The sequence below is a fragment of the Bidens hawaiensis genome, unplaced genomic scaffold (genome assembly GCF_021521415.1).
Source record: "Bidens hawaiensis isolate Kalapana, Puna unplaced genomic scaffold, B.hawaiensis_p1.1 tig00004283_1, whole genome shotgun sequence".
Taxonomy (NCBI): domain Eukaryota; kingdom Viridiplantae; phylum Streptophyta; class Magnoliopsida; order Asterales; family Asteraceae; genus Bidens; species Bidens hawaiensis.
The window spans coordinates 1,902,247-1,926,210 of NW_027491258.1; the positions used below are offsets into that span (position 1 = coordinate 1,902,247).

Here is a 23,964-nt window from a genome sequence, read left to right on the forward strand (position 1 = left end):
ATTATAGCTCGTAAGTCGCCTCGCGCGCAAGCTTAATTATTTTTATAACTCGTAAGTCGCCTCGCGCGCAAGCTTAATTATTTTTATAGCTCGTAAGTCGCCTCGCGCGCAAGCTTTATTATTTTTACAGCTCGTAAGCCGCAACTCGCGCATGCTTCATTATTTTACAGCTCGTAAGCCGCAACTCGCGCATGCTTCATTATTTTTGTAGCTTGTAAGCCGCAACTCGCGCATGCTTCATTATTTTTATAGCTCGTAAGTCACCTCGCGTGCATAGCTCGTAAGCTGCCTCGCGCGCAAGTTACATTACATTATTATCGAGATGCGCACTTTATCTTTTATCAGGCCCCGCGCCACTATTGTTATGATGCGTGCTATATCTTATTCATGCCAGTGCACCATCATTATCATAAGGATCACAACATGTCACCATCATGGAGAAAACCTCTCAAAACTCAAAGACAATAAAGACAAGGCCGAAGAAAAGGGAAAAAACCGCCTCATGTCCTAACACACCTTATAAAGTCCAACGCTCCACCTAAACGCTTGCACGCCTAGGAGCAACACTGGACTTGGGGGGCTTGTAGGGGTATGGTACTAAACCCGGTTTTACGACCCTAAATTTATTATGTTTGGCTTATTTTATTATATGGACTAATACAATGTTATTGGACTGAGGGGGTTTTGTGGAGGTAACCGTAACTGGGCTAGGCCCATTAGGGTATCATGATGGTGGCCATGAGGCTCCCTATATAAGGAGGTCTCCACCTCCTTATCAAGGGTGGGTTGTTCTCAATAAGAGCCACCACCATAACCATTTTTGTGTCTGTAAACAAAAGATCCTTGAGATTTCTTAGCAGTCACCTCCACATCCCCAAAAACCATTGCAGATCTTAAGCTACCGGAGAAGAAGATCGAGTCGTGGTTCGTTCATCTCGAAGACCGGGGAACATCGTCATGGATCAGGTCAGATTCATTTCATGTTTCTACACTAACATTACAATAAAACTAAACAACATTAAATTTACACCATAGTACCCAATTTTAAAGATTGCACATTTGAACGACTTTACACCCACAAGAAGCCCGTTGCTATTATGTCTTTTATCACTTTATGATTGGAGATTTCTTTGTTGTTGAGAATTTTCTTGTTCCGGCCCTTTTGAATGCACCAACATGTGACATTGATTTCAGTTTCAGTCGTATCTTATTTTCAAAATATCGTTTTATGATTCTTAAATCGTTATTACTATAATTAATATTTCATATATTCAAACCTTGTAACACATGTGTTTCTAAGTTAGTAAAAAAAAATTTGAAACCATTAAAATCGCCGAGCCATTTAGCAGCTAAACCGGTCGAACTAGCCGCTCCGACCGACCCACCAACCAATCGATTTAGTTTATCGTTCTTTGAAACTCTAATCAACTACTGGGTCCAAATTATTCATCAAATCTAACCTATCTAGAACCACCACACCCTACTAAAAATCCACCAAATGTGTAATATGACAACAATCCATGTGCTTTTACCAATAACCAAAAAAAAAATTCTAGTAAAAGGTACATTCTGTGTGTCGTGTAACCTGTGTTTGTGTTCTGTCTCTAACTAGGCCAGTCATAACATGTATCATCCACAGTACTAGATTGATGTCACTCTAGGTCTTATTATAGTGAACATACTTTGACTTTTACAAAAAGTCTAAATTAATGGGTGAAAGTTAGTTGTATTATGTTGTCATGATAACACAATTTCAACAATTTGTGACAATTTGTCAAATAACACATTCCAAATTCATGGAGCAGGTGGCCATTTCAACCACTCCTTCACTACTTCTCTTTATCTACCAAGATTTATATATATATAACTTGTTTTTATACTATACTATAGTTTCATAACCTCATTTTCCAAAGTCATAATGTTGCGGAAAATAGGAAGAAAAGTGCGTCGAATTTGGTCAAGGATAAGACTCCGAGTGCTCGCATGGAGAATCCGGGCACGTAAAGTTATGATCAAAAGATTCAAAAGGCAAAACTCGATCACGGCACGTGGTCAAAAGATTGTCCAAACTGCCCCGGCTCATATTCGGGTTGCCTCGTTTAATGTTGCAATGTTTTCTCTTGCGCCTGCGGTTGCTCCATCGAATGGAACATGGGTCGACGGGGTTCGTGAACATGACGAAGGTGGGCTAAAGAGTATATTAAAAAACTCTCCTTTGCATTCTAGCACAATTGTGAATGAGAATCTTGTTAAGAAAGTGTCAATAAATCTACCGGAAAACGAGATTTCCATGGCCCAAGACCGGGTCCTTAGAAGCCCGATTTGCTTCTCGTTGATCGGGTCGATGGAGTATGCTAGTAGAAGCATTCTTGATGTGCTTAAAGAAGTTGATGCTGATGTTTTGGCTTTGCAAGATGTGAAGGCTGAGGAAGAGAAAGCAATGAGACCATTGTCAGATTTGGCTTTTGGGCTTGGGATGAATTATGTGTTTGCTGAAAGTTGGGCTCCTGAATATGGGAATGCCATTTTGTCCAAATGGCCCATTAAGAAGTCCAAGGTTCAAAAAATATATGATGAACAAGATTTTAGGTAAGAATATTTAATTTTTAAATATTTTTTTCGTTAAATATGATTACAAAAACTATATTATTAAGCGTTGGTATGTATAGGAATGTGCTTAAGGCGACAATCGATGTCCCACTGACAGGCGAACTCAACTTTTATTGCACGCAACTTGATCACCTAGATGAGGATTGGAGGATGAAACAAGTAAACGCGATCATTAGATCAAGTGATCATCCACATGTCTTGGCCGGTGGCATCAATTCGTTATGTGGATCAGACTACTCGTTTGATAGATGGACGAATATCGTTAGGGTAATAAAACATCCAAAAATACTTTATGTTGCATATATACATCTCCGTTTTCAATAAAATTATTATCACAATGAAAAAAAAAGAACGTGTATTTAGAATTATATCTTAATAAAATTTGAGAAAAGGGAAAGAAAAATGGTGTTCTGAGGTCGGGCTTAAAATAATGTCGTTGGCATTTGAGGCCGGGCTTGAAGTTGAAACGATGTAGGATTTGCCTAACATGTTACAGTATAAATGTTGTTTGCAGTATTATGAAGAGATGGGAAAACCTACACCAAGAACACACGTGATGAGATTTCTACATGAAAACAAGTACACCGATGCAAAAAAATTTGCAGGCGACTGTGAGCCGGCGGTGATCATCAGTAAAGGCCAAAGTACGACTTACACGCTTTAATTTTGCCTAGTTAAGTTTAAGTTACACTACATTTTTTACTTATCTTGTGACTCATTTATAATCAGGTGTACAAGGAACATGCAAGTATGGTACGCGAGTGGATTACATCCTGTCGTCGAAGGGATTGCCATATCAATTTGTGCCCGGATCTTACTCGGTAGTATCCTCGAAAGGCACATCCGATCACCACATCGTTAAGGCCGATCTAGTGAAACTCAAGGAGGACGGTCCTCTTGATCAAGTGAGACAATCAAAGAAACTTAAACAAAATATTGTCAAATTAACATGCAAATGCGTTGAATGCATGTATCCATAAACATCTAACGTGTGATATTCGGTCCAAAACTGGTTATAAATTGTAACCGGATTTTAGAAATCTGTTTGTAGCTTGAAATTGGTTGATTATATAGTTTATGTATGTATTCATCTATGGTTATTGTTTCATGTTATGAACAAACTCTTAATCTATATAATTAAAAATATTTCACAAAACATGCATACATGATACAAAGCTACACACCACCTTTCACCAATCTATGGCACCCATAACCATCATTCACCTGAGCCGAAGCAAGCGACATAGATGCTCGGTGGCTTCACGATCCGCGACCATTGCCATTGAGTTTTGGTTATTGAAGAATGAAGGGAAAGGTAGAGAGTTTGGTGACGGGGAATGAAAGAAGGCCGATCCAGCATACGAATCCTCATCGCTTTCACAATTCATTTGTTGTGTGTTCGACTCAGGTTTTGTAACGATGGTCGGAGAAAGAATAATGAAGCAGTTTTGTGGGTGCAACACCTCCATACCCATCAGCTTCAGGAGGTGGTGGGTATTACAACCAAGAAATATTATTGAACCATAAGTTGATTGGTTATAGAAATTTAAAACATGAGAATGGAGTGGGTGGTGAAGAGAAATTGGTGGATTGGGTTACACCAACTTTGATTTTGAGTAGATGACATGACTTTTGGCCCATTTAGTAAAGGTGTTATAATGAGTCGGGTTTGACCCGTTTAGTAAAGGTGGGTCAGTTCTCGGGTTCTTGTCATGTATGAGTTAGTATAAAATTTTCGGGTTTATGTCAGGTTCAGCATGTCAATCTTTCAACACGGCTCGTTTAACGCCCATATCATGAATATTTGTTATTGAAGCTGAAAGGGTAGTTAAGATAAAAACTAAAAAAAAATTAAGAAAATAGTTATTGATTCAAATGTATAAATCGGTTATAACAATTTTTTATGGTATTTAACATATTAATGCGAGTTATTTATAAGTTAAGAAATTAAACAAAAAAAGGTTTAAAAACTTTTAATCGTATTTAACATATTGTTACTAGTTATTTATAACTTATAAGTTAAGAAATTAACCAAAAAAATGTTGCCCAGCTAGACCTAACCGTTTACTCGGAAATAACAAATTCGGTTTATCAAACTTTGATAAAATGACCGATATACCCTCTACAGTCATAAAATCATCATAATTTATAAAAGAGAGGGTTAAAACATAACAAACATACTGTAAAGTATAGCATCCAGATAGCATAAAATGTAGCTCAAAAAATCAAAACAACAAAAGTTAAAAGAGTACTAAATATAGTATATTATCAGTAAATCAAAATTAAAGAATAGATTAAAAGACTTACATATAGTGGTAAAAAAAACAAACTTAAACTTAACACAGCTTGCAGCTGTGGCGGCAATAACCCTGATATTCATTAGTTCCAACCATATACTCTTTGTTGTTGGTGCATTCTCCCAATGCCGCCCATCTCTCACAGTTTTCGTTCATGTCTCTGCAGTTTCCACCGTGATCAACAATCTTGTCAAACGAGTCCACGTGAATCCACTTGGTTGCTGACCATTTCTCCCCTTGGAGTACAGGGCAACCACCATGGAGGCTCATTACATCCGTGTTGGCGTTTGGGTACAGGCTGAAGAAGAGTAGCGCGTCTCCTTTTTTTGGTTTTACTGTTTTTGGTTTTTGCACAAGAGTATTAATGTATTAGATCAAAGTGGTGAATTCGACCCGTTTACTAACCAACGGGTAGATTTAGCCATTTAGGTTTTGCTTAATCTTTGGCGGACAAGCCTTGCTAAATTAAAAGGATCAGCCAAATAATACTAGTAAAACTGGTTAAAAGTTGACGAAAGTGTACTTTTAATGGATACAACTATACAAGTAAAACCTCTAAAATCGCTTTATTATTGGAATTATGCTTAATACTGTAACTTTTTTGTAATCGTATTTTTACACTAATTATTTAACATTTATTACCTCTTCTGTCCCAAAGAAGTTGTGCACAAAAGAAAATAATAATAATAAATAAAAAAATCTAAGATGCATATATTTAATGCAGCTTTGATTAACAAAATGTCAATTTAACCATCCATGCAATTAAAAAACAAATTGACTTTGAAATTTTGCAAGAAATAGTTATGAGGACAATTAAGGTAAAATAGGAAAAGTAGTAAACTGTAACAATTCATTTTTGTAAGTGCACAATTAATTTTGGACAAATGAAATAGAAATTTAGAAGGAAAAAAGATTAGGACAGGGTGAAAAATAATTAAGCGGATCTAAGGTCGCCTACTCATCTAACTTGTATTTTTAATGTATATAACCTCCTAAACTGTCTAATTCAAAAAATTAAATCGTTACTAAATTTATATAGTTAATTAAAGTTTAACATTAGTTACTTATTACAAAGGTAAAAAAAATATGAAAAATTTGTTTTTCAGTCAAACCAACCCAGTCTATTCAAAAAATATTAACCCTTTTTGACTTTTGACTTTTGACCCGAACCCATTTTGACTAGTAATCTATGCAGTCAATCTCGGTGGTATATCGGTGGTATCTCGGTTATCGGTCCTCATCTGAAATATCGGTCAGAATCTCGGTACAGATAAATATCGGCGATATTGATCGATATTTGGCCGATATTGACCGATATTTCACCGATATATCAGCGATATTCCCGAAATTAGTGTTTTAAGTCTTAATTTTCAACTTTTAGTGTTTTATGTTGGTGGTTTGAGTCTTAATCAGTTCCTACTTGCTACAATTGTAAGTGTTTTGCAACTTGCAAAAGGATAATTAGCAAATAGTAGGAGTGTATATTGAATTGTTAGTGTTAAAATGCTATATATATAAATTTTGCATAATGTTAAAATTACCGATATCCCACCGATATCTCACCGCGATAACCGATATCTCAAATATCGGTCCTTGACCGATATCCGATATTTTTCCGCATTAACTGCCTAGCTAGTAATCCGACCTAAGTGACATTTGGCCATGTCTAGTATTTTAATTATGTAAAGTAACTCAACAAACAATAATAAGGAAGCAAGTATTTTTATGTATCATTAGCGCACCTGCAATTCCTTTCTGTGCACATTCAGACAAATCATCCGGTTTTGGTGTTTTATGGCGGGAAGTCTCCTATAGACATTTTAAACTTCATCAGATAAAAACTTTATAGAATCTTCCACCATGAGAAGTGTATTTTCAACTAACCTCTGCTGATGGAAAAACCGTCTCGCCACCCTTTTCAACATCACTGAGATACATCAAAACAGTTGCTATACGATGTCCACCACGTGCAATATTAGCAGGGTCGCTGAAGTAATCAAAGTGCGGTTCATATTTTTGCCCATGCTCATATCTCAGTACTTGCATGTCCTCTCCATTTTCTTTTAAAAAAAGTAAAATAAATTAGTTTTTTTATTAAATTGCACCCATAATGATTAATGAAACATACCTTTTGGTAAGAAGGTCCAAGTTGAAATTTTCTCTTCTATGCCAGCAACAATTGGATCCTGTTGCAAGTGCAAATGTATATAAATGTGCAGAATACAATAAAAAGATAAAAACAGAGTTTGGCTTCAACTAGATATGATAATCTTCTATTAGTGAGTGACAAAAGATATAGTACTAGTTCCGGCTATAAACGAACCGAACATTCATGAAGCGTACGGCGGGAAGTTCGTTTACCTATGTCCGTTAATAAACAAACAAACATGAACAAGGAATTCCATTTAATTTCTTAAATGAACGGAAATGAACAAAGGTCGTGTTCGTTCATTTATGTTAGTGAACGTTCGGTAACGTGCTTGTTTATGTTCGATCATCTGCGTTCGTCAATGCTAGTTCTTTTACGTTCATTCATGCTCATGTGTTTACATTAGTTTATTTATTAAACGGGGTCTTATATTATATATTTTATAGATTATTATCCAAAAATTCAAACTTTTTAAACTTTTTAATTATTATTATTTTACTAATGTAGCTCGTTTTTAATGATATATCTTTTGGGTGGTTATTTGTAATGCTTGGGATGAACAATGTTCTTTTTTTATTTTCAAATTAATGCATTTTGATTGTGTTCGTTTATGTTCATTGTGCTTGTTTACGCTCGTTAATGTTTGTTTACATTCACTTAAGTCTCTTTGCGTTCGCCTAAAAAATTTAACGAAAAAAACATTAACAAACGAACACAAACACGAAACTTTGTTAGGTTATGTGTTCTTGAACCATCTGTTTGTTCGTCAAAAGCTTCACGAACGAACACTAAAAAAAAAAACCTCGTCTGGTTTTATTCGGTTCGTTTACAGCCCTAGTCCTAGTCCTACTCCTAGTGCCAGATCACCAACAATCACTCAATGGCTGGTGTATAAACATATAAAACAATAGCAGAATTACCTTATTCTTGGGGATAAACATCCCGGAACTCGTCCGAACCTCGCTAAGCTTACTCTCACCGGACACATTATCCGCAACGGCAGATCTTTTCAGCTCCGATTTCGCCTATTACATATCACCACCAAAAAAAAATCCCAATTCAAATCAAACACAACTAACATAAAAAAAATGATTTTTTTTTCCTAATTATCAATTTAAACACAAACCCAGTAATAATAATAATAATAATAATCAAAGCAATTACTTACAAGGGAAATGATGTGATCACATTCTTGTTCGGTGAGAAAGCCTTCGTAGACGAAAGCCCTTGGTTTCCATGAAATCTGTTTGACTTTAGATGGGTTGACGATCGATGAGCTGAAGGATGGTGACACGAAGAATATTAAGAGTGAGATCAGAAGAAGATGAAGATGAGGATGAAGATGAAGAGTGGGCATTGAGTTGGGTAGTAATGGATCTGTAATTGATTGAATGGTAATGAATTGGATCTGTAATTGTGAGTGATTCAGGAAGTCAAATGAACAATTGATGACATAATAATAGTAATAATAATAATGTGGAGAAAGATTCAACTCCTTGGAATTTAAAATTAGGGTTCGTTGGTTCTGATCGTGTAATGAAATTAGAAAAGAAACTAGAGTTGAGATGTGTTTGTGGAACCAAGCACATGTGATGTAAAAAAAACATGTAATATGGAATGTCGGGGTTAATGTTTTAAAAAACGCTAGTAGTTAGTCGAACACTTGGTTAGCGATTAATCAGGATTATTTTTGTCGAAATCTCGGCAGAAACTACTTATTTTGGCCAGAATCTCACGGAAACAGCCTATTAAATCCAATTAATCCTGATTTTGGACGGATTTGATCATTGACTGATTAATTTGCCGATTAGCCCAAAATTAATCAGTGAAGTGGGAATTAGCGATTAATCGAAACCCTAGTTGGGATTTTTGCAACACTTGTCGGGGCTGAAATAATTTGAGACTCAAAACACAGTGATACGAGGTTTGGGTTCCTTGACGGAGACTCAAGTTTGTTCTCCGTTTACATTATTTTTAGTGAATTATAGAAATAAAACTGTAGCTGCTGGAGGTTCAGAAACAGATTCAGAAGTAGGAATAATGGCACCCGAAATATTATTGTTTCCATAAAGTAGAGATTCAGAAACAGGTTCACAAATACCATGGAGGAGCAGCAGTGAAGACAATAACAAATACATAAGTTAGGGTCAATAAGATAGAGAACGTCAAAACACCAACTCATCCAATGTAAAGACGGTTTTCGGTGTTGGTTATCCAATTACAAAAGCGGCCCCATAAGCTTTCGCTTTCGCGTTTCTCTAAAACTGTAATCATGGTAAAATATTGGTTTGTTTAATTACCAGGGGCTTCCAAGCACACGAATTTTTCAAATGGAACTCACTGGCTTGTTATTCAACAGTACAACATGATTATATGCGTGTGTCAACTAATGGATATGTTTCATCTTTTTTATATAAAAAAGGTTCTCAAAAATTTCTATACACTGTACATATATTTGAATTAGGCATTGTGCAAGGTTGTCAGTTCGAATCATGAGCTCACTCTGGTTTTCGTCCCACGTATGTTACACCAGCGATTTCTGCTCTTATGGCAACACAACGACTGTCAAGTGTCAAGTGGCTGTCGGCGTATAGTTTCTCGGGAGAACGCCTAAGGCAAACTCTAAAGCCAACGTAAGCGTGGTTAAGACAATACATTATGGCCGTAGTGGGACAACAAGACTTTGAGGAGGAGTGCGGTAGCTTCAACACAAGAAAGTCATCGTTTTAAAAAAGTAAATTAATTGAGACTCGTCTATTGCACATATTGGGGAAAAAATGAGACTTGTGTAATATTTAGATATCATACAACATCGTATAACACCAATGCACACCGTGTTTCCGTTAATAGTTTAATTATTGTTTTTACTTTTTTCTTAGAGATTTCGTAGGATCTGTTAGAAATTACTAACGGATTTTATCACCCTTGTGTTATAGTAGTGTAAATTGTAATCATACCCCTTATTAAAAAAATGAAAAGAAAACTAAAACAGTGTTGGTAAATTAAATTTGGCAATTTGCTTGAAAGTGAATGTTTCTAGTAGGGTAAGTGGGTAACATGTAACATCAACTTGCATACAATAGTGTTGGTGAGTCAAGTTTAATAATTTGCATGAAAGTGAATGTTGATGTTTTAAAAATAGATGCATTAAAAGTCGAAATAGAAGGTTGGAAGCTTGTTGAACGAACAAGCCCCACAAAACAGATACTATAGAAGAAGATAGATATCAAAATTTGGATAAGGTTTAAATCTTTCACATAAAACTGACACCTGATGATTTGTATAATAAAAAATTTATCAAGCATGAAAAATGATGGAAGATGATTTGGCAGGATATATGCGAATTTTCATCCATCTATAGCTTGTTATTTTTTATTTCCGTGATTGTTATATATATATTAGAAATCGTATGCTGGTTAACTCACAAATTTATTATTCATGAAATAAGCCAATTAATTTATTACAAATCACTTTAAGATAGTTTTTTTGAAGTTTGATTTTTAATAATATATGTTACATTTTTCATATTCAATGCATTTGCAAAAATAGACTTTTATAATTAACACTTAACGTGTTTTATTTTTGAAAATATTATGGTTCTTAAAATTTTGTATACACAATTGTAACATGACTATTTATATTTACGTTTCAGTATAAGTTTCATTCTAAACCAATCTGGATCAAAGATAATATATTTTTAATTTTTTTCCGTGATTTTTTTTATTAAAAACAATATTTTATGGCGTGATTGGGCTTGCGACCATTCGGCCCAAAACTGAACAGTTGAAGATCGCATGATAAATGATGATTACTTAGGAGTTAGGAATAGAGATTAGAAGGCCATTAAACAAATTTTTGATATAATATTAAGTTGGATTATGATGTTTTGCTTTGTATGAACCAATTTGTTATGATTAACTGAAGTTCCTATATTTAGGGTGTGATTGGAATTCCTTATTTTACCTCTTTATAATTTTTTAATAAGTTAATAAGTTATAAAATTGTAACTTATTAAACTTTTTCTCTCACGGTATGAACAATCTCAAACACCTTATTACTTTTTTTTCAAAAAGTTAATAAGTCATAAGTTAATGAAAATAAGTAATTCTAAACACCCCTTAATACATTAAGTATGATTTTTATCTTAACACGCCTAGTGTTTTCGTTATCGGGCGGTGGGTGTGACAAGATAGAACTTGTAGAGTTTAAAGTTTGATAACCATGATGATGTTAGAGAGTTTTGAGTATACACTTAACCCACTTCAAAGATTATTTTTTTTATTTTATTATTTCCTTTTTAAATAATATTTTTTTAACTAAAATAGTTTTTTATAACTGAACAAAAAAGATCCAATTACAATAGGTGGGTAAGCGGGCAACAAGTTATGTCACCACTCTTTTTTGAATAACAAGCTCGATCCTACTAAAAACAAAATTATGGGTATTTGGTGTCGATAAGTTGTGCACGATTCGTTGAACTTTTTTCAGAAACGTAATAGCTTTGGGATTTTTTCAGAAACGTAATAACTTTGGGAGGAAGAGACCTAAATGTATAAAAAGCAAGATTAATTTTAAAATAATGGAGATACTTGGGCGGTAGGTTATGGGATTCATGATACTACATCAGGGCCGGCTTTGAGAAGACGAAAATTTTTTTGGGCCAAAGGCGAAATTTTTTTTGGACCTTAAGTAAAAGAAACAATTTGTTGAATTTAAACAATTTAATTTTAAGTGATCTTACTTGGTTATGATTTGAGTTGTGTAAAAAACTGTTGTATAAAAATAAACTTAAAAATGCCTCAAATAAGACTAGAACCCACAACCTCTTTGCCACTAGACCAAGCTAGTACTTATGTAAATGTGTTGAAACATTGATTATATATATATATATATTTTCATAAAAATACATATACTTTAAAATAAAAAATAAAATTCAGGCCTAGCAGGGTGCCAAGCCTGTGGCCGTCTACTATCCTGCCACACCCTTGAGCCGGCCCTGCACTACATTGCCCTCTAGTTTGGATACATATATTAGGTCCCTTGGAGGTCATGAAACATTTACAATTAGTTATGTTCATAAGTTTTAAAAAAAAAATTACTTGTAAGTTCATTGATCACTTCATTCTTTCGGCCAGTGAAATTTGCACGAGATGAAATAAAATAATTTGTTCCTATGAAAATGAATATTCTAGTTTAGCAGGTGTTTAAAGATCGGATTCCTACACAAATCAAATTGTGTTCTAAAGGTATTGACATTTGTACGGTTGTATGTCTGTTGTGCGCTAAGGAGGTCGTATTGGTATTCATGACTCTCTGATGGGAGAGTGTATTATTGCTGCAAGACTTGGAATGCAATTGGCATGTGGTTGGATTTGAGTTTGCCGGTTTCAGAATCATCAAATCATCTTGCTTCAACTATTAACTCAAACATTGACATATGCTAAAAAAGTGTTTGGTCGAGGCTATTGTAATGGCGTCTTAATGAGTGTTGTGGCGTTTCAGAAATGATTTGTGTCTTCAAGTCTTTAACATTTTAAAGGATACAAATTTTTATTCTATTGTTATTATACGTTTTGTGGTTTAGTAATAGGAACAATAAGTCTAACTTTAGTTAAACAGAGTTTTCCAAACCCTCTATTGTTCTTAGTGGTGTTCATCGAATCGAATAACGAAATTTCAAGTTAATCGAATCGAATAATTCGAATACTTATTTTTTTGCTGGTATTCGTATTCAATTCGTATTCGTTTAAAAGTTGGATTATTCGATTCTTATTTGTATTCGTATTATCTCCCATATTTGAAATTCTATTCTATTCGTATATGAAACTCGAATTCGAATCAAATTCGAATAAAGTCGAACTGATTCAAGTTCTTCTATGTCAAAAAAAATTCAAAAACCATAATCATCAATGTATAACACATAAATATAAGTTTAAAGTAGCTACAATACCACATGATAATAAGTTCAAAATAAAGTATTGGCAAAATTAAAAAATATCAGTATGGGTTATTGGGATTAATTATTATGTTTTCGACATTTATTATTTACGGGTTGGACCAAAATTAATAAACAAAATATATATTAATATATTATATAATTTGAATTCGAATTTCGAATCGAATCGAATAAAAAATCATGAATTCGATTCGTATTCGATTACTATACTCGAATACGAATCGAATCGGATTCAAATATTTTGAAATCGAATTCAAATCGAGTCAAATTTCAAATGTTTCGAATTCGAAACAAATTTTGAACACCCCTAATTGTTCTTATAGTTTCCTGCTACCTTCTTGCTATACATTGTTTTTATATATTCATCATATTGTAATACAATCCATTTTTTTTTTAAATATAACACTATCATGCTAAAGTAAAAAAAAAAAACATTTATTTTATGTTATATGTGCTTTCTAAAGTTAGAAATAAAACATATAAAGTTGTCAACTGTTAGAAATAAAAAAAAAGCATTTATTTTATGTTATGTGTTTTTTAAAGTTAGAAATAAAATATATAAAGGTGTCTCACTTTTAAAGTATTAAATCAGAGGATCATAATCAATCTTCACCAGCTTTTAGTGATATTCTATTTTGGGATGAAATAAAATATATGAAAATTAATTATTCATTAATGGAAAGATTGAAGTTTAGCACAAGTCACAAGTCACAAGTCTAGAAGTCGTTTTCTTGTTTTGTACTTTTGTTGGGAAGGAGCTGTCATATTGGACACCCACCAACTTCTGAAAGGTGGCCCAAAACCGTGATAACCGATCATGGTGGCACTCCATCACTCGATTATCTGTCATCTTATTTGCTTTATATTTTTATTATGTTGCATTTATGTAATTAATTATTAAATATGTTAGTGATTTACCTTTAGGCTGTTCGCTAGAATGTTACGTCATCGTCACGTGAGTACTGAAGACTTTAAACTTTATAAAAAAAATATATAACAAAAACTTTTAAAAGTTACAGTTATTTTAATCGTCGTCACTATTTTGCTTGTTTCTTCAAAGATGTTCTCATGTCCAATCAAATCCGCCGAAGACTATAATTTGTATCCCTTTTTCATGTGCTCAACAAAACATCTAGTTTTTTATCATTGTTTAGTGTTGATGGATATATAAAGGAAAAAAGATTAATTATTTTTAATATAAACGGTCATATGACCATTAGAATTGAATAGACCCCGCCATTCACACCCTTTATCGCCAGCCGTTCCAACACCACCACCACCCCTTGTCGCCCGCCGTTTACCGTCCCCCAGCTGTGTTTCCCCAACACCACCCCTTTACCATCTATAACAAACATCCTTATAGAATTGGAAGAATTTCATTTCTATTTTCAAACTTATTAGATATTATATAATCTAAAATGATATTCGAACATCGTAGGATTTTCATAACGCATATATTCATTTTAATATGTTATCATTGTTTTTCATAATTATATAATTTTCATATTCATTCACATATTATAGTGTGTTTTTATAAAGATTACTACGCTTTTCAACAGAAGAAATTACTGTTCTTTCAATTAACATTTCACTATGATTTCAATAACTTACAATAGTACTGTTTCTGATATTTTTTAAAGCTTTTTTAAAGGTTAAACAAGCAAGTAGTATAAAGTTATGTAGGAAAATAATCTAATGACTTTTTTGTTAATAAACAAGTAATTTCATCGTGAAATAAGCAAATTAAATGAACGTTTTATTCGATCGAACATTTCGAAATACATATTTACCTTTATAAGTCAATAAATTAAACAAATGAATTATATAAATAATAAAACAAAACTTAAACACCACATAAAAGCTAAATGTTCCATTAACTTTGAAAGGTATAAAATTATAAACAATTATACTAATCATGCTAATGAAGACTTTCTTTAAATTATAAAAAGTAATCTTCTACTTTTATTTCCTTTTTAAGTTTTATTTATTGTGTCATTGTTAATTAGCACATAATTATTTTCATAGGTTGCGTACGAAAAATAAAACTAAGCATTTAAAAATAAAAAATAGATAATCATGCATGATATTTTTAAGAAAACTAAAAGTAAAATGGTTATTATAAACTGTTTCAAAATATGTTAAAATGGATACATCTGATATTTTATTTATTATATAAGAAGTTTTTTGGAGATATATGTGATATTTATACATCAATTTTGATATACACGTCACTATATATGTGGCCTGGAATATGCCTTGTCTGATGAATGTTGGGTCGACAATAGCCATGGTGTCCTACAATTGTATCATGAGTTATATTCAATAACCAAGCCTACTTATGATGTTTTTGTCTGGTAGTTTCGTTATATGCATTCAATATGGTGATTGAAATTCAAAAGGCATATGTTTTGAAAAAGTATATATACATACAATACTAGTTTGGTTAGTGTAGAGAATGCATTAATTCCTTTTTAGATAAAGATACTGAGTTTATTTTAAAAAAAAGGATTTTCTAACATGTGCCCTTAGCCCTAAGGGCACATGTAAGAAACATTAATTAAGGAAATATTTATATCTATACTATATATAAAGCACCAGTCAAGGACCTCTTAAATTTTATTTAAGAGGTACCTGACTTGGTGCTACAAGTACAACTCTCATTGCATGAAATTTTGATATATTTACAATAAATACCCTTTATCTTTGTTCTTTTTTTGTATATTCAACATATATTTACGTTTCAAGCCCATCATTTTTATCCACAAATTCCTCAAACCCATTTTTTTTACTATTTTGTTTAAATAGTATATTAAGTTTTCTAAAAACTTCAAACATATCATTGCAATGTTCTTATATTTATCTACGTTTTGATATAAATTTTATTCAAAACCGAGGTGCGGATAATAAAGTACAAGTTATAGTTGCATCTATTTACAAGTCTCTAAAGCATAAAAATTGAAACTTTTCATATATAATTTTACCATTACCAATTTTTTCTCTTAAATTCAACTACCTTCAATCCGCTTCATTTATAATAAGTTTTAGATAAATAGAATAAATTAAACATGTAAATCATTTGTTACATATTTATTCTATTTATATATAATATTTACAATAAATACCCTTTATTTTTGTTTCTTTTTTGTAAATTTAACATATATTTACATTTCAATCCCATCTCTTTATCCACAAATTCCTCAAACCTATTTATCATACTATTTTGTTTATATCTTCCAAGTATATTATTTTTTCTAAAAACTTCAAACATATCATTGCAATATTCTTATTTTTATCTACGTTTTGATATAAATTTTATCCAAAACCGAGGTGCGGATTATAAAGTACAAGTTATAGTTGCATCTATTTACAACTCTCTAAAGCATAAAAGTTGAAACTTTTCATATATAATTTTACCATTACCAATTTTTTCTCTTAAATTCAACTACCTTAATCATTTCCATTTATAAAAAGTTTTAGATAAATAGAATAAATTAAATATGTAAATCATTTGTTACATATTTACTCTATTTATCTAAATTAAACATTACACACCACAATAAGAATTAAATAAACTTACAATCACTTTTATTCATTTGTCCACCTGATGATTTATCCACCTTGATAGCAGCCTTTATGCACTTTTGGAAAGCTGCACAATAAAATAAATCAAAATGTTATGGTCTCGAAGAACTACATGCATAGCCGTCTAGCTGTGGTCAACATGACTAATCCAGTCACACTCGCATCTAGACAAACTTACCAAGCCATCAACGCCAAAATAATTATAACAATTAAAATAATGTTTTAGCTCACCTTTCTTGACTTAGCTTCTGTTTTACCATTTTGATTCTCCCCATTCTGCACCCCACGAGTTCTTAACTAACCAGTAGTCTTTTCCGTTTTCAGTACCGTATCCGGCTGCTAGAACACCGTGGTCTAAAGCGGTTCCACATGAACCGGTGAAGATACCTTGTGCAAAATGAAAATAAGTTAAAATTTTACAAAGATTCTCAGAATGTTTTACAAGAGTTAAAGTTGTGTAAAGATTTTATTATTACTGAAGTGTAGAACTGGAAATCCCGGCCACCAGCTTCAATAGCGACTGCCACGGGTTGGTTTGCTACGGCCTTTTGGAGCGATTTCACGTCGTTGACCGGAACATCTTCGTAATTATCAATAGTAACAACCTTCGTGTTTTTCTGCATATAATGAATAAATGTCATAAAAAGATTCAAAGAACTTAAAAAAATTAGTTGATAATTTTAATTATAATAATCAAACGTTAATGGTAATCCTAATATTGAGTGAAATAAATCAAGGCTTTGATGGTCCCTTTTCTTAGGTCCACAAATCCTAAAAAAATTGTAGACTAAATTGTGCAAAACCAACACTATTTAGTTATACAATTTGTTTTCAACCTTCAAATAATATATTATAAAAAACACAATCTCAAGAAAAGTAACAAATTATTAACCGTTGCAAATTACAATCACATTTTGCATGTGTGACAATAGAGTATTATTATCACAATGTGTATCATTTACCTAAATTAAAGGAGCCCATATTATTTATAAAGTTTGAAAATTTTGATTCCCACTTAACAAATTTGGCGCAAATTAACCGTTCAATCATGTTTCAAATATTAATAAGTGGGTTAGTGGGCTGCCACATGGCATTATTGTATTTGTTAGGCAAGTGCAAATTAAAACTATTTAAAGAAGTAATCGTTTGTTAGAAAAACATTCCTGCAAGGCTGCAATATCTCAACCTGCTTCTACAATAATGAAGATAACCATCATCATAACACACAAAGATCACAAGGTAATATTTAATACAAATTATTTATGCTTACATAAGTTATATACGTTTGCACATGTTGCTAACTATTAATTTTTGTTTATCTTATATGTTAGGGAAAAACAAATCACATGGAGACAAAGCATGATGCAAAGGAAAAAATTCAAAGAACAAACACCAAAGGAAAAGCTAAATCATTCACCTTCCGTAAGTATAAAGTCTTTTCTTTTTTAATGTTTTTTTGGCTAATATAACTTTTGTATGTCCATTTTTTTGCAGCCTACTTCTGATGGTGTTGAGATCATTTTATGTGATCTTAATTTGGACCCCTACAAATCTCCTATGAAGCGTGGAATGAGTGAAATGGTAGCTATATTTTCTTTATTTTTAATTTTTCTCATTTGCTGATTTAAAAAAATGTTGTCTACGTAGGCTCAAGGGTTTGAAAAGAATGCCAAAAGACTTAAAAACCTTTCAGAATGGTGTTGGAGTGAAGTTATTAATGTTGATGACCCTGACGACAATCAAGATGATGATGGCCTAGCTGATAAAACTGACTCGGGTTTTAATCCTAAGATGATAATCAAAAAACCACGTGTCTCTGTCCAGAAGCGTAATCGAGTTACTGTTGTTAATTCTTAGATAATCTAAGTTTAGTTTTGTTTAGTTTTAAATTATGTTTTGTCATGTCTGTTTGTTTTTATTTACTTAGGTATGTTATCTTTATCTTTGTTTTAATGAATGTTGAGTTCGATTAATCCCATGTTTTTAGTTACATGAATGATCTATGCCAAACAAAAAATAACTATTTATTTCTTTTAAAAAACTCGACAAAAAATTAAATTAAAAAATTGGTTATATATCTCCTATTTTCAAGCAAAATGCTAGGAAGTTATGAGATCATGGGTTCGTTTGAATGTATAATTACTTTATCCAGACAATTTCAAAAAAATAAGTTTCATTTATGTTTTATTTAAAACTTATGTTTGTCACCACACATAATCAATTAAGGCTGTAAATATGTATCACATTACTAAATTGATCTAACATTAATTAATGTTTTAAAATACTTTGGAAATAATATAATTAAAAAAAAATACAAATACTCGAAATAAATAAATAAATAGATTATTTTAACATAACGTATACATTTAGTTAAAGAACACTTGGAGATTTATTAAAAATCTTTTAATATATAACATGTGTTTGTTACTTGAAATTTAATAATAAGAATTATTACATGTTACATATATTTTTACATATAAGTTAATAACTCAATACATTTATGAAATTCCGTAAATATAAATAACTTGTATTTCATAGTTGAAGTTTTAATAATATAAATAAACAGTTACATGTTAACAAAAACAGTTACTTGAAACGTGGTTTCCTTTTTTTTTTGTGGGTGTGGTGCTTCAATATAAGGAAGGTAACTCTAACCTCCCTTTTTGATCTGCTTCAACTATCAGAATTTGGATCATCACTCTAAATTCACAGTTTTCAACAAGTTCTTACATTGATAGGTATGCAATGTATTTACTATTTTACTAATCAGCTATAAAATTTTCTTATATGTTTTTTATTGTGATTGCATTCTTTGGTTTAATCCCCTACAAATCATTTTAAACTACATACATGTCTTACATTCTCAGATTACTTCAAATTCTCTCCGTGAAAGCTTGAAGAATTTTGCATCTACTCTCAAAAGTACTTTCAAAGGTATGTACTTTATTTGTTTTATAATTGCTCCTACTTTATACAAATTTTATGAAATAACCTACATTATTGTGTTTTATATGTTTTAGTTTGATATGTGTTAATATGTTTAATATTTAGCTATATCAGTTTATGTGTTTCATTTGTTTGATAGATTGTTTTGTATTAAATGTTTTTATTATAGCGTAGTTATTTGATAACAGAACATTTTTGCAAAATAAATGTAATTTAACAATATAAATAGACACACATATACAACAAAAGTAGTTTCTTTTAAACAAACTTACCAGCATTGTTTTCAATATTTGACGCCCCTGCTGCTCTTATAATGTGCTTGTCCTCTGGTCAAGTTGAAATGGATAGAAAGCGCGTGTAGTTCTCATAAATTCTGCCCATAAAAGTAACTATATATTAATATTCGTGTAAACTGCACAATAGAAATGATTAGTTAAGAAACCGTACCTTAGATTCCAGCTAATACAGAGAGTGAAAGAAATTTATAATACCCAGCAACTGAAACACAAGGGGAAAAAACACAGTGAGCTCATATCATGTAGATTAAATAGCCTTGAAACAATGAAGCACTTGAAACAAATATTAATGGCTAAAACACAACACATATACTATAATCCCAATTTTAAAGTCAATGTATAAGCAAAATGGCATCCTCAAACCATATCCACATCATTCCGAGAATCAAAATCACTGACTTTTTTTATATTCTTGACAATTCACATTCACTTTAAATGTGATGGTAACTACATCAGCAAAATCACATCCAACATCATTATCAAAGTACGAAGCAATGATGATGAACATCATACCCTAACAAACCAAAACAAACGAAAGAGAAAAAAAAATAAAAAAATAAAAAAATAATAAAACATTTCCAACACACAACGCATAATCTCAAAACCCCACTAAATCAAATCATTAAAACTTAATAGCAACTGATCTTAACAACATATTTCTTAAGAACCCCAAACCTAAAACACATCACCAAACCAAACAATCCTTCACTCATGCTTTATATGTAGTATATATAGATAGAATGTTAATTTTATTTAAATTGTACCTCACCAACAATCCTTCTAAATACTGCAAAAAAACACCATTCAAACCCCTGGAAAAGAAATAAAAACTAAATATCTTGAAGAACCAAAAAATGATAATTTTGCGAGTTCACCAAAAATGGTAATTTGGACCCGTTAACTCAAAAATGATACTTTTCACCCATTTACTAAACAATATAATTTTTGGCACGTTAACTAAAATTGACAACTTTGGCCCGTTTACTGAAAATGCTATTTTTGACCGTTTACTAAAAATGACGAGTCATCTAAACTATTAAAGTATTAGCCATTGAAGAGGATTTGGAAGTTTCGATTCGTTTATGATGGAACGGGTCGAGTTTGTGTTATGAGTCATCTCTAACGATCAGAAAAAAAAAAGAACTTGGCTATGTTCAACACAAACAAATCTTAGCAGTCAAGTGCTAAACTTGACTTTTGTTCATGCAATCATACTTGTCATATTTACTAAAAAGCTTAAAAATGCATAAAATCATCTTGATAACAAGTGCTAAAACATGTTGCAAAATATAAAGTTTGTAACTTTTAACAGAACATATTATTTATTATAGTTATTATTTTTTGATTATTTTTAAGTTTATCTTTTTGTTCTTATTCCATCTCTTATCTCCTTTGAATACTAGATAGTTATAAACGTTTTATCACCATCACTGATTAGTTAACTTTACTATGATCATATTCCTTGAAATATCTCTGTATAAAGAGAGATGTTTTTTTTTGTTATTCAATACACGGAAAATATTATTCCCCAATAACAATCAATATAGTTTTTTTTGGTTTCTAATTTTAACTAGCGTATGAAAACGATGAACACGGTTAATGAAGAAAAGCAAAATATACTGCGAAGCCAAATCTTCCATAACAAAGTTAACTAGCAGTCGAATTGTTGTACATACGAATACTACAAAACAACGAATACTATCAAAGCCTAATTATTGAATCTAATCACACTTATTTATTCATAGGCAGAAGATACAATCTAACCCAGTTATCATAAAACCAACAGAAGCCGATTTGTACAATCAAAACAATCTGGACAATTAAAAATAAACCATACCTATAAAAGAATCAAACTGGGGATTTCATCATGGCTGAAGGTGTTTGAGCGGCGGCAATTGAATGGTGGCCAAGACGTCGGGCGGCGTCTAATTTATTTGGAACGTGTTCTGATAACTGGGTGGCGGATATTTGTCAAGGGTTTTTAGTTAGAGGAGTTTGTCTTACGTCTAAGACCATCCGCAACGGCAACGTTGCCACTACGTTATGTGACGAAAACGCGGGGTACCCCCGCGTTATGTGAAGCTTGTTTTTGGCTGCGTTGTATACAAAGCGCGGGGTTGGCACAAAAATAAAAAAAACAGCCGTTGGAGCCGTTGGGAATTTAAAAAAATAAATAAATTATATTAATTATATTTATACTATATAAACAAACCAAACTCATTTTTTTAACAAACTCCTTCCACTTCTATACCAATTTATATCTTTTACACTAATATTTCTACCATCATGTTTCCAAACAACAACCAAAATATTCTCGGTTTCGGCCAATATGCCCGTCAAGGCAACCAAAATCCACAACCGGTTCGTCGTTGGCAACGGGTTCGAATCCCGAATTGGAAAGCCAATTCCAATTAATGAACTCTCGACTCCAAGATTTACACCAACTTGGAACTCAACGACTTCAAGTAAATTTGGACGCCGTTGACCTACTTCGAAGGAATGAGATGGACAAAGACATCAAGATTTTATCAAACGAGCTATCCGAAGACGACCCGATAGTCCAATCTCTAAAAGCCAATCGACGAGCGAAAATTTTAGAAAAATATAAATGAGTTTTAGTTTTATTAGTATTATTTATTTTAATTTGATGTATTTTTTTAATTTAGTTTAATGTATATTTTATTTGGAAGTTTAATGTAATTTTTAATTTTATGTTAATTTATTTAAATGATTTAGTATTTTAAAAAACAAATAAAACTAATGATTACTGGGCGCCACGTGGCACATAACCCCTGGTAGTAGAGAGTTATGACTACAGCATGCTTTTATACAAAACCATAACTTTGACTGGGCGCCACGTGACGCATAACCCCCGGTAGTGGAGCTTTATGACTACACATGGTCTAAATCTACGGAGAGAATTAAAGTGGGTTGGGGAAAGGAAAAGGAAAAGTGTTACGTATGACACTTGATTTTAACCTTTATAATAAAATAACTAATTTATCTTTTTTGTTTGATTTGAATTTCATAAAGCCTAGAAGTTAAACATATATATTAGTGTTAATTAACTAAATAAAATAGATAATTTATATTTCTTATTATTGAGATTAATCAAACTTATAACATATTTTTACTTAATGGTAAATATCTTTTATTAAATAAAATTTATAAATTAAAGCAATATAGTATAACTTAGACAATATATAAGAATATTAATTTAGATACAATTTTTAAAATTAAACTAATAATAATTATAATTGTTAATTAAAAACTAATGACGGATGTTACTAGCTTTACTTTAGTATGAATCATTGTGAAAAATAAGATTTCACAAAAATACAAAACATGTGTTTGTCTAGAAAATAGTAAAAGAAAATAAGTAAATATGAAGAATTAAAATAACCTTCAAATATTCTTTGATCTCCTTCCGTTTCTTCTTCCTTCCTCATATACACTATTTCTAATCAAAATTAAAATAATATTAATCGTTGCTATATAATTAAAATATTTACCTCTTTTCTGCATTTAGTTATATATTATTTTTTTGAAATGAACACGGTTAATCAACTAGACCAATAAATATAGAATTGTATTTGGATTTTGTATCATGGTATGTATTTTCTTCTAAGTTACATGAATATATCCATTACCACTTGTTTGTTAGCTTTGTAGGTGTTATGTTTTCCTAAACACTTATATTTTTATTTGTTTTTTTGTATAAAGTAGTTGCGGGTTTTTGAAAGACCTTTCCTAAGTAGAATTATATCCGGCAACCGGAGGGTGGGCACTTTGACTTAAACAATAAGATCGGGCTATTAACTACACTAAAAACATAGGTTGGACGGGCGTTTGCCCACCCTCATTTACCCTTGGATCCGCCCATGTACTGATAATCTAAAACTACAACAATTTGATGACAACCATTTAATATACCTTTGTGTTTTTTTTAAACATGCAACTCTTTTATTGATTTTTTTTTCTTTAGTGGAATTTTGATTAAATAGTTATTTTGTCAAAAGTAGCTACAAACTTGACGGGTTTTGGTCGGGTATACCCGATGGGTATTTTAAACGTCCATTTTTATATCTTTTATATACTCAAGAAAACTCTATTTAGTTTTTATAATTA

At 31.8% G+C, this 23,964-nt stretch overlaps 2 protein-coding genes and 1 long non-coding RNA gene across 4 annotated transcripts; 1 reads left to right on the forward strand and 2 right to left on the reverse strand.

The window, feature by feature from the left end:
• The first annotated feature begins 1,640 nt into the window (after nt 1-1,640).
• On the forward strand, nt 1,641-3,673 carry LOC143626158 (uncharacterized). The gene is made up of 4 exons (XM_077096318.1): nt 1,641-2,589; nt 2,670-2,877; nt 3,125-3,254; nt 3,340-3,673. The coding sequence occupies exons 1-4, from the start codon at nt 1,919-1,921 to the stop codon at nt 3,588-3,590; spliced, it is 1,260 nt and encodes a 419-aa protein (XP_076952433.1). The 5' UTR covers nt 1,641-1,918; the 3' UTR covers nt 3,591-3,673.
• Nucleotides 3,674-4,762: 1,089 nt separating this feature from the next.
• LOC143626190 (putative prolyl 4-hydroxylase 4) lies at nt 4,763-8,413 on the reverse strand. The gene is made up of 6 exons (XM_077096337.1): nt 8,225-8,413; nt 7,977-8,081; nt 7,036-7,093; nt 6,792-6,967; nt 6,650-6,716; nt 4,763-5,242 (listed from the first exon to the last, which is right to left on the reverse strand). Exons 1-6 carry the CDS (start codon nt 8,411-8,413, stop codon nt 4,947-4,949), a joined length of 891 nt encoding a protein of 296 aa, XP_076952452.1. The 3' UTR covers nt 4,763-4,946.
• Nucleotides 8,414-19,812: 11,399 nt separating this feature from the next.
• LOC143626159 (uncharacterized) lies at nt 19,813-22,865 on the reverse strand. 2 transcript variants are annotated; one of them, XR_013152387.1, is made up of 4 exons: nt 22,816-22,865; nt 21,674-21,782; nt 19,988-20,038; nt 19,813-19,913 (listed from the first exon to the last, which is right to left on the reverse strand). It is a non-coding gene; the product is annotated as an uncharacterized LOC143626159 (long non-coding RNA). The 2 variants fall into 2 exon arrangements; XR_013152386.1 differs by lacking the exon at nt 22,816-22,865 and having other exon boundaries at nt 21,674-21,838.
• Between the last annotated feature and the right edge of the window lie 1,099 nt (nt 22,866-23,964).

Excerpts from the sequence above, each read along its gene's own strand:
- LOC143626158 (XM_077096318.1), top strand. The coding sequence starts at position 1,919 with ATGTTGCGGAAAATAGGAAGAAAAGTGCGTCGAATTTGGTCAAGGATA. Across the intron at positions 2,590-2,669 it reads TATGATGAACAAGATTTTAG|GAATGTGCTTAAGGCGACAA; the intron begins GTAAGAATATTT and ends TGGTATGTATAG. Across the intron at positions 3,255-3,339 it reads GATCATCAGTAAAGGCCAAA|GTGTACAAGGAACATGCAAG; the intron begins GTACGACTTACA and ends ATTTATAATCAG.
- LOC143626190 (XM_077096337.1), bottom strand. The coding sequence starts at position 8,413 with ATGCCCACTCTTCATCTTCATCCTCATCTTCATCTTCTTCTGATCTCA. Across the intron at positions 7,094-7,976 it reads TGTTTATCCCCAAGAATAAG|GATCCAATTGTTGCTGGCAT; the intron begins GTAATTCTGCTA and ends CACTTGCAACAG. Across the intron at positions 5,243-6,649 it reads TGCACAGAAAGGAATTGCAG|TAAAACCAAAAAAAGGAGAC; the intron begins GTGCGCTAATGA and ends AACCAAAAACAG.